This window comes from Meleagris gallopavo, chromosome 5 (genome assembly GCF_000146605.3).
Source record: "Meleagris gallopavo isolate NT-WF06-2002-E0010 breed Aviagen turkey brand Nicholas breeding stock chromosome 5, Turkey_5.1, whole genome shotgun sequence".
In the NCBI taxonomy this organism is placed as follows: Eukaryota; Metazoa; Chordata; class Aves; order Galliformes; family Phasianidae; genus Meleagris; species Meleagris gallopavo.
In genome coordinates, this window is record NC_015015.2 from 39,439,010 (window position 1) to 39,450,530 (window position 11,521).

Genomic DNA, 11,521 nt, shown 5'->3' on the forward strand with positions numbered 1-11,521 from the left:
TTTTTTTTCCTTTCTGGTTTTCTACAAGTTTTTTCTTTGATTTATTTTGTGCCACTGCTTCTCTAAGTTTGAGCTTATAAGCATGCCAAGGTACTTTCCCTTTGTAAGCCATCCTAAAGATTTGAATTGAAGTCTACCTTTTGTGAATATTGATGCTTTGTTAAAAGACAATCACACATGCAGTGGGGTCTGAAAGACAATATTTGAGAATCCAGAAACTTGAAGCAAGGAATGATTTTAGGCTAGATGCATAGAGGTGTGATTTTCCCAGACTGAAAGGAAATTCAATCTTCGCATTTCGTATTAGGAAAATGGCATCATGCAGTGCAACACCTGTGATAATACATCTTCGTTCCTTCATTCCAATGTAGATAGACCTTTTCAGCAAATTATATAGAGCCCAAAAAATCAGAATGAAGAATTTACCTAGCTGTTCACCAGTCTGCTCATCCATCTGGTCATCCATCCAACACTTACTGAATCATGGATACCTTCTGTATAAAGATGATGAGTAAAGGCATAGCTCACTATCAAAATTGAATAAGATGAACTGATGAGTGGAGGAATAGACAGATTCATAAATGAATTAACATACAGAAAAGCTGTCTTCCATTGTTAGTTCTTGGCTTGAGTGGGGTAAGATTAAACACATTCTAATTGAGTATTTTCATGCCATAGATTTGGTATTATTTTGGTACCACTATTATATAATTCATAATAATGAAATGTATATAATGCAGCATCCTTCTGATGTGACATCATTAATGTTGAAGTTTTTTTTTTAATTTTATAAATTTTTACAGTATTCAGAGAGGTACGCACCTACAATCTTGAATTATACGAGTTATAAGTAAAGCACTAAGCACTATTAACTTCACTGAGATTGTGAGTTTAAAAAAAAATTCTAAATTGTTCAATTTCAGATATCATAAAACCAGATTATTTTATTAGTAGAATACCTGGTGCTTGCTAAGATTCAGATATAACCTGTTCTGCAGTATGAGGAGCTGATAAAGTCACAGATGCATCTCAACAAAAGGTCTGATTCTGGAAGCTCTTAATTCTGCAAATTCCTTTTACGTGAGAGGTCTGATTGATGTGAACAGCTGCACTTTTGGAGCAAGAACTGTTGATGTGAATTTGGGTTTGCAAAATCAGGCCTGAAATCTCTCCTAGCGTTATAGAAAGCTTATATTTCAGGAAATTTCACAGAGAAATCTTATTATTGGTATTCACCTTTCCAAATGAAGAAATCAATGAGAGAGCAAACAAATGAGAACTTGAACTACTCAGAATGTTTAAAGAACACCTCAAAAACACAAAATACACTTGCCATTTTTCTCTACTATGGCACTAAGCAGTGGGAAGAATTTTTTGTGGAAAATATAGAGTATAAGCTCACAACCCTTACACATTTAATAGAATTTATAAATACAGTTCCTCAATCAAATTCAGCAGCCCACTAAATTTCACTTAGGGGGGGATTAAGGTCTAATATATAATCAAAAAAATGGTTAGAAGAGGTCGGTGGTGGCAGAATTATGTGTACATTTTCTCAGTGATATTCTCTCATTTCATATGCATTTCCCTGTTGTCTTTATTCATGCATGTGTACACCATCATAGAGTGAAGAGCAAAGAATGACATATTATAGATAAGTCAATCAAGTGATTGTTCTTTTAGCAAACAGAGTTCTAGTACCAGTGTTGTCTGCGGTGTTTACCATATGATGTAGTGCATGAATCGTCCAGAACTGGCAGTCCACTTACTGAACAAGGACAGCTCCAAAATTCACAATCAAAATTTTGGTTTTTTTTTTACTGGAGTGGGGCCATTTCCCTGGTGTAAGGTGTCAGCATTAGAAGATGCAGAAAAAAGTCTGGAAATAGAGAAGTGATTTTCCTCTTCTCCTCTTCTCCTCCTTTCCCCCCTAATTTCTCATTTTGAAAAAAAAAAACAACAAAAGATATGACAGACATATCTAAAGATGTACTATGGGGTTGGGTTAGAGTGAATAGAGTGAATGACATCCTTTGTAGGTCCATAATTCTCCAGTAATATGGGAGGAGCCAGAACCCCTTTTCTTCCCTGGTTTAGGAAGTTCTCCTCCTGGAGCAGTAAGAAAAGATTCTTCCTCACTATTGCCCACCCCTTTTCCATTTGGTAAAAGATGATAGAAAGTGACAGTTTTGGTTTAGGGAGAAAAAATGAGTAGAACTGGGAAGTTTTGAAAAGTCAGCACTTTCCCTTCATTTTCAGGAGTATCATTTCAAGATTAGTGAAAGAAGATGGGTGATTATATTCCCTGCTATTTATTCACCTCACCTCCATTTTTTGGCACTGTATCATAAGTGAAGTGAGAAGGATGGAACAATACAAATCAAGTGTCTGGGTGTGTAGGGACAGAAACAGCATGGAAGGAAATGTAGTTCTAGGGAGAGGGAATATGTAAGGAGAACAGAAGGTGGTGAAGTAAGGAACTGGCAGCATATCCATTAGAAAATCTAATGCACAACAGGATAGAGCTACTAGGAAGAAAATCAGTCTCTGAGGCCATAGTATATGACAAGTTTGGCCTTCTACAGTGTACAGTACAACTTCCTCTAGATTTGAGGGGAGTTGGACTGAAAGAGCTGTACATTTTGATGGATATTTTTACTGGATCCTATTCTCCTCATAGACAAGCAGAAAGACTGAGAGGGAAAAAAAAAAAAGAAAAAAAGAAACGACTCTGATTTTACATGCTGGGAATTTGTGGCTCCAGTGTATGTTTATTGCTTTAACATACATAAAGATCCTCTGGTAAGTTTAAAACATCCTAAGATGCAAAATGCTGCGTCAAGTGTTTAAACATTTTCCAGGGGAAGGGCGCCCTCCTTTTTTATTTCTCATTTTTCATCAGTGCTGTTCCTCCACCCTGATCAAGTCCTAGTGTTTCATTTACAAATCTGTGGGTGAGGAGCACAAGGGATGCGCAACTCACCTTCACATGTGTCCATATGTTGCACCTCTTCATACACTTTTGCTCAGTTAGCTAGGGTCCTCTCTGGGGACAGGAACTCCTTTCAGATACATTTCTTCTCTTGTCCCCATTCTCTTCCCCATGGTCCATCCTGTCACCATAAGATGATGCAACACCGCATCACCACTTGACTTCGAGACCTGCCACGACGACCACCAAAATTGGTGAGCTCCCCCTTGTATTTTGATCTGCTTTAACCACTGTCTGTGAATAAATGAGCAGTGGGTTATACTTTGTGCTTTGCTACATGGTGGCTTTTTGCACTTCTAGTCAGGGTGGACTAGAGAGGAAGTGGTGAGTGAGACCTGGGGAGCGGGAATGGGATGGGGACACATGGTACAAATTTCATAAAAGCAGGAGATCAAAAATATTTGAATGGTGGTTGTCTTGATGCTGTTTTGATAATCCTTCAAAGCAATGCCCAGTCTGTCTCTCTTGTAATTCAATAGATTCCAGCTGGTGTGGTCCTAATATTCTGAGGAACAGTGAAATTATAGGCACTATCTTTGCACTGCATGAAGCAATTTATTTTTTAGCATAATCACTCTAGTACAGCCTGGGACATAAGCAGTATTTATAGAGCAGACAAGGCTAAATGTGATTTAAGTGACCTACAAAAATAGAATTGGCAATTGTTATAAGGATTTATTTTTTAAAAAGTGTATTTCTTATTACATATTATATCAGTCCACTCCTAATACTCAAGGTGTGACCTTGAATAAACCTCTTAATTTGCCTACTCTTGAATGTAAACATCTGTAAGTGGGATTTACGTGTAAGGCTTTCTGGGGTGTAGTTGTTATCCTTATTGTTTTAAGAACTTTGCTCTTTCAGGGACATCATGATATGTTAGTGTTCACTTTTTTCCTGGTTTTAGTTTTGTGAGCCTTTGCAACAAAAAATTTTCAGGTGGAAGATCATGAATAAGCCTATGTTAAGTTTCACATACAATCCCTGTATAGATGGTGATTAACACAATTGATCACCATCAATTTTTCTGATGTTCTCTCCTCAGGCCACCCCTCAATGCCTTTGCAATGTTAAAAGTGGTTTTATGAGACAATTCCACCCTTTGACCAGTCAAAAGGGAAGGTTTTTTTAATGGGTTAAAGCTTGACAGGTACTGTGATTTGAATTGATAGTGGGGAAAAAAAGCCACATATTGAAGTCTTTTTAGTAGTTAAAGGCTGGTCCAACTCTAAAGGAGCGGGTTCAAGTTTCTGACTGAATCAAAGCTCCTCTGGATTTTTGATGCACAGGTGGCTATGGATGGATGAGGGTTCAGGTGTTCTTACTTTCAAGATAATCTCTATTATTAATGAATCATAGGCAATACATTTTCATGTTCTATTTCTACCCTACAGTCTTCGTAAACACTACTGAGAATGAATCTACTTCTTTGTTGTCTATTATTTCTGGCCAGGATTCAATGTAAGGTACAAAGTAAAGGAAATGTCTAGCAATAATGTTGTTCCACCCCCCTTCACTAGGACGACAGTTAACGATCTTCAACACCCAGGCGCAAATAGCCATAGGAGGAAAAGACAGAGGGCGTCTCTTCCAAGGCCAACTCTCCGGTCTCTATTACAATGGCTTGAAAGTGTTGAACATGGCAGCAGAGAACAACCCTAACATTAAAATCAATGGAAGTGTCCGTCTTGTCGGGGAGGTCCCTTCCATCTTGGGAACAACACCCACAACATCTGTGCCACCAGAAATGTCTACTACTGTCATGGAAACCACAACTACAATGGCCACCACTACAACCCGAAAAAATCGTTCACCACCTAGCATCCAGGTGAGTCTATTGGTCTTGTGTGTTTCCTTGGGTTCTTAACTAATCTCATTTCTCTGCTCACTTGTAAGTTCACCAGAACTGTTATCTGAATCATGATCTATATACTCTTAATTGTAATGTTTTTGTGAAGATAAGTCAACACACAGTGTGCTGTCTTCTTGAGTTGGTGAACAAACTCAATGAATTACACATATTTATAATAATGTAATAATAACAGATTTTGCTCCTGTTCAACTGCAATCACATTTAGGTAAGTAAAATTGCTCCAAAGAAAATTAGAACAAGATTTTAAATGTTTTTTGAGTTGGATAGACTGTGAAATGTATTGCTAAGAGAGTAACAAATCCTGAAGGGGGGTGTGTGTATGGTTATTTATCACTACGATACTATATACTGCTGCAACACTGATGTTCATAATGGAGAGAAAAGCAGTGGAGCATTACATCCTGATTGATGAGCCATTTTTCATTTTCCTTTTACATCCATCCCTTAGAAAATTTGAAGAAAACACCATCTAGATCACTTTCTTGCAAAATGAAGTTGCTCCAACATAGAGCAGTTTCAGCATCTTTGGTAAAACACATTCCTATGATAAACAGATCTCAGATATTTTGGCCAGATCTCAGATATTCTGGCTTGATTGTTCCAACATAGTGTGTTCGTACCTAAAAATACAGTGGTTTTGAACTACTTATTTGGTTATAGCCAGATGGTGGTACTGATTAGAAATAAAAACCTTATATTTGCTCTTCTTGTGTGTATAGGTTAAAGAATAATGTAAATAACCAGTTGAATAGTGGATTAGTATTTGAAAATCATTATTTCAGTAGTATACTATCATGTTATCAACTAGGATGAAGTACGTTTTAAAATTTTTATTTACATACGATCCTCATCAAGTAGAAGTAATGTGCTTTTGTTGACACTAATGTACGCTGACTGAGACACTACCTAGTGATAACTGATCACAGAGCGCCTTCATTAAACCCCCAGAGAAAGGTATATTTTTGTGTAGTTAGAGAAAAAATGTAAATGATTCCATCTCCTCTGAAACAATTAATGCTGCTGGAAATGGAAGACCTAATGAAATTAAGTACTTTGAAATCTGGAATCATGCAAGTAACACATGTGTCTTCTACTGTTTCAGAAGATTTCATCGGTTACTGGTTGTGTTTGTGTATATATGGCTATTCTCTTTATTTTTAATCTAGTACTGGTCACAGGGTATGAAAACACAATATTGTCCTCTTAACTATATTAGGAGGTCAGGCCGCACCCACAGTTCTGTGCTCAGTTCTGGGTTCCCAAGCATAAAAAAGATATGGAACTACTAGAGAGGGTCTACAAAACGGCCTCCGAGGTGGCTAAGGGACTGATGCATCTATCCTACAAGGAGAAATTCAGAGAGCTGGAACCATTCAGCCTGGAGAAAAGAAGGCTCAGGGGATCTTATCAATGTGAACAAATACAGTAAAGGAGGATATAAAAAAGACAGAGACAGTCTCTTTTCAGTGGTACCTGGTGATAGGATAAGAGGCAACCAGCACAAACTGATAACTGTAGGTTCTGTCTGAGCATCAGGAAGCATTTTTTCACTGTGAGAGTGAGCAAATAATTTTGAGTCTCCATTCTTGAAAGGGAGATCTTTAAAAGCCACCAAGTCTGCTCTGAATGTTCCCATTAGAACAGGGATTGGACCAGATGGAAAGAGAGATCCTTTCCAACCTCAACTGTTCTGCAGTTCTGTGAGTTATTTTTGCTGCTGCAGAAAAATGAATTTCAAGCCAAGTTTTAGTGTTGCCCCAACAACTTTGGCACTACATCCAGTTGGTGGCAGGACTGAGACTGATTGAATTTTGAGACTCAAACACTCAGTAATCATTTGTAAAAGTTTCAGCCAAATAAGAGTTTCTTCCCTGTTTGTCATAAACTGTGAAAGAATTAGTGCTCCTTCTCCTCAAAGGCTTACTCTAATTTTAAAGAAAATTTTTGTATGATTACATCTCCGGAAGGATGAAGTGTTGACCAGATCCTGCTCTTGTTACTGTAGTTTATTGGAGATTTTCTATGATTTATAAAGGTAAAAGAACTGCGTTTAGCTATAGGAATGTAACAGAGAGTAGTACTGGACTTTAGTGGTCTGAGTGAAGCTGGAAATCACCCTGCAATATTTGATGAGGAAATCTTCCAGAAAGCTTCCTGCCTAAGCTACGTGGTAGTTCAGTGGGCCTATAGAGACCACTGTATGCTGAAAGTGCATCAAGAAGATTTAATAAAGTGTCAAACTGCTTCTAAAAACATGGTTAGAGCAATGATTTCCTGGATACACATGCACCACAACAAATGGTCTCATCTTAGATGATATTAAAGCAATAACTCTTTGACACTTCATGCTGCCCACTGAAAGCAAGATAAAAGTCAATATGTATCTCCATTACAAGTTTCTGCATTTCAATGCTGGGACATTTTATTGCTGCCACAGCACAAATGGCTCTACTTTCTTCCTTACTTTTGGTAGAATTTGATTCTGTCAGCTTGCAATGCATTATTTCTGCAGTAAAAGTGAGAAGAAATTGTCATTTTCTTTTTGGGCAGTATCTTCAGCTGTGGTTTTGAGATGCCTAATGGTTATTTTATCTTGCTAGTGTTAGACATTACCATTGTCAGGCCTGCTTACAACTTGAGATATAAGTGGTAGAAAAATCAAATAGAATGAGTTTGTTCTTTGGGGAATGTTAAATATAGCCACCTGGGGCTATGTGCAGTTAGTTATTACCCTACTCAAGCTTCTCTTCCCTATTTTCCTCAGAAGTAAATATTTTTTCTTTCCTTTCAAGGCCTTTCTGTTTAGCCCCTTCCCTTCCTATGCTTATCAGCATTGTTATTTTTTGGGGGAGGGGCTTGTTAAATTTGATCATAAGAATCTTTCTGCTTCCAGATTACCATTTGCAAGGCAGAACTAGGTTTTACTTCCAGTGTCAATGAAACCTTCCTTTAACCGTGGTTGAAAAAGTTTTCAGTGGTTATGCTGATGATGTTCTGGGACAGCTGTTTATCAAGCTGATCAATATTATCACATTTTTCATCCCTTTATTCTCTTTACTTTTATTCAATTTACCTGTACGTATCTGCAATATAATGTTTTATACTTAAATTGAAATCTCTGTGAGTTCAAAATGAACTTTTTATTCTGCGTGAGTACACTACTTAGCATAGAAGCATTCTGATTCATTGCAGAAATACCAACTAAGATACAAAGAAAACTATCCAATACCTAATCTGAAAAATAAGGTTAAATAATTATTATTACTGTATTAGAGCAGTCTTTGCTATTTGAATTGCATTCTCATATGTAAGAAGTTGAAACTTCTCCTTTTTGAAATGTATATAAAGCTTGTGCAAAATTCAAGATCCATCATCCCAAAGTGATACAAAATCCAAAACAACAAGTAGGATTTGGATTTATGTATCACTTGTTAGTAAATGCAAAACAGCATAACTGCAAAGATTTCTTCTGTTTGTAGTGTACATCATAATATCTCCTGCAATTTGTTAACACTGCCCGTAGTGTTTTTGACCACAGTTTTACTTAATGAAAATGGGAAAATGAAATGCTTTAAAAATACACTGCATATACACAGACCAGTGACATACTAAACAATTTGTTAAGCTCCCAGACGTAGGATATAGTTTTAAACAAACATCCAAAGCAAAGAAAAATGTTACTGGAAATATCATGTGGCAGTAATGTTAATACTTAAAATATCTATAACTTAATTATATTTCAAAATGTATACTATTTCTGCAAGGAAATGAAACTCAGTTTAGTGGAAGAGAAGAAGAATTTATGTGAGAAATGGGTGAGATGTATAACTTCATGGTAGTAAAATTGCTGATAGGAATGTGTCTGTGAATCAAATATCTTTTCGAGTGTCCTGAAGGAAAATAAAAAGAGATCTGCTTCAGATAAGCTTCTGGAGGTTCTAGGGCTCACTGACCCTAATATGTCTGCTCCATGGCTTGGATAGCTGGGGTCATAAGACCAAAACCATGGAAAAATTTATGTGGAAAAGAAATCAGTACCTTTCTGGGAGATCAGATAGATTATTGCCCAGTGATGTGGTGGATGTTCTGCCTCTGGAGACTTTCAAGGAGAGGCTGCATAAGGCCTCATGCAACTAGCTGACTAGCTGTGGATGTCCCTTTTCATTGCAGGATAGTTGGACTAGATGGCTTTCAGAGGTCCCTTCCAACTGTAAGGATTCCATGATTTTATGATTATGCTGTCCATGAGGAAGCACAAGATACGTACTCTATTGAAGTTCTGGTGCATGTCTTAATTTCTTGTACCAAGATAAGGATAATGATGCTTGCCAAACTGTTCAAATGTAGCTTGGAGTTTAAAAGAATAAATTATTTGTGTGTTTTCAGATGTGATCTTAAAGTGACAACATGACAGTGTATGACATATAGTATGCAGAATGTTCTTTTATAAAGAATAGATGTGGATTTCTACCCATTATCCATGTAGACTGTCCAGGCCATTGGTATGTCTCAGAATAAGTTTCTCAACCTTTGATTTTAACCATTATGCCTTCCAGCCTGTTAAATTTATTTTAGATGGAGGCTCTCCAATAATCTTGATTAATGTCTTTCCAGAATATGCAGGTCCAGGCTAAATTCCTTTTTTCTGTGTATCTCACAAAGGAAAATAGCACAGATTTGTCAGTCTAATTAGACATTTTCAGTCAACTAAGACAAATACAGTTGTGTCACTCTTTGATCTTCCCAAAGTACTTTTTTTAATACTCATCGATAATAGCTTATGGGGAAATAAATTGGTCTTTAATTTACTTTTTGCTTCTTATAAGTCACTAGTGACATTTTCATTCAAAGACTGTAAAGTTCTAATGAAAAAAAAACCTTTTTCGTATTGTCTGCTTTAAATTTGGACTTTATTGCCTTGTTGGTACTGCTTGAGAATTAGATGGTCTGGCTTTCATCCTTCCTTTTCTGCTTTTTCCTGAACTGCTTTTTTTGTAAAGAGACCAGAGATTCTGACTTGTACTTTCTTTCAGATTAGCATCCTTTCCTCTAACCAGCAACCTTATTGAGTGAGATCATAGATTTACATTTCAGCAGCATAATACACGAAATAACATTTGTCTGTTCAATGTCACATCTTTTCTGAAGAGATATGATCATAATGTGGTTTGGAAGCTGGAGGGAGGGTAAATTATATTTATTGATGTAGTGATCAGGATATTCAAATTACCTCTTATAATTTGAAATATGATCCTTATATTTTCATTATTTCATTCACCTTCTGCGGAAGATACATGTGCTGCACTTCTGGATCCAGGGTTTCAATACCCATCCAAAAAGAGAACATAATTTTACTGTACTATTATTCTTCTGAGCTGCCTATGCTTCCAGGTGCTAACAGGTACTGACAGTAGGAATAAACTTAGTTGTGTAATTCTCCTAAGCACAATTACACTAGCACAGATCATTGCATTTGTAAAACAGCTCATTTATGTGCTGATGATTGCTGTCATTTATTAACATTATCAGCAGTGTTATTTGAACATTGAACTTGATAACTATTGTGAGTTCCAAATGGAGATAACTCTTGCATGACTCCTTGGAGAGACTTCATTGATGTGTGTAGCAAACTTGAGTGTCACAATTTGGTGCACACAATGTTTTCTCAGCACATGACTTATACTCACTTTGGTTAAGCTGTTTTCATGTAGTGATATTGTCGTGTAGTTTCTTGAGCCACTTCTCTGTGGGTCCTATTGAGAATCCACATTTTCTATTTATTCAGGCTAAGAAAGGGCTGAGTCAGCTAATTGATTTGTACAATGATTGAGTTTACATTGTCTTAAACATGCAGATAGGAACAACCGTAAGGGACTTGTAGTAAAATATCAGTTTGTTTTGAAACAGCCACTAATTTCTGCTCTACTATGAATTTTTTAAATGAAATGTTGGACTAATATGTGAGGAAGAGGCCTGGGCTAGCGCTTTTCTAGAAATTTCAACCTTTTTTTTAGATTTTCGCTGGTAAAATTTCTTGTCTTCTTGACAAGAGCTACTTGAAATATTCCCTTGATTTCAGGTGACCAAATGCATATTCTTTTCTGTAATAAAATGATAAGAATCTGCAATAACAGCTCTAGTAAACTGATGTGGATCTTCTTAAGACAGGCAGGCATTCATTTCTCAGAAAGTACTCTTAATAACATCACTGTGCACTTTTTTTTTTAAGGCACATTATCCATTTGTGCATTTAAACATGTCATTTGCCCTGCCAGAATGGATTCTTGTAAGTTACATGGAAGATTGTTTTCAAAATCTGAAATCCTGAAATACAGTATTCAGGAACTAAGGTTATTATAGTTGACCATACATTTGATCACAAGCAAAATGATAGTATAGAAAAAGTGTTTTGTTCTAGGCTAGTTGTGCAGCAACGATGTGCGATGAAGACTTCCAGTACTGCAAAAGCAATTGGTTAGGAATAAATGATGTAGAATGAATGGTTGTAGTTCAAATATAGTTGTAGGATTGGATCACATATTGTTAGAGTATATCTGCTCTGCTTGCTATTTTCATATATAAGGAAAATGCCTAGAAGCTGCAGACACTGCCAGAAAGCTTCCAGTGCATACAGTTCCATTTGGATTTTTTTTTTT

General features: G+C 36.6%; 1 protein-coding gene across 14 annotated transcripts in view; it reads left to right on the forward strand.

The window, feature by feature from the left end:
• Positions 1-11,521, forward strand: part of NRXN3 (neurexin 3) — an 896,531-nt gene that overhangs the window by 786,373 nt on the left and 98,637 nt on the right. For 8 of the 14 annotated variants that reach the window (XM_031553628.1, XM_031553623.1, XM_019615804.2 and 5 more), the window contains one exon: positions 4,513-4,820. In XM_031553628.1, coding sequence (XP_031409488.1) covers positions 4,513-4,820 — 308 coding nt within the window. Of the gene's footprint in view, positions 1-3,126; positions 3,187-4,512; positions 4,821-11,521 lie in introns of all 14 variants that reach the window. The other 6 variants (XM_019615790.1, XM_031553624.1, XM_031553622.1 and 3 more) reach the window with 1 other exon arrangement.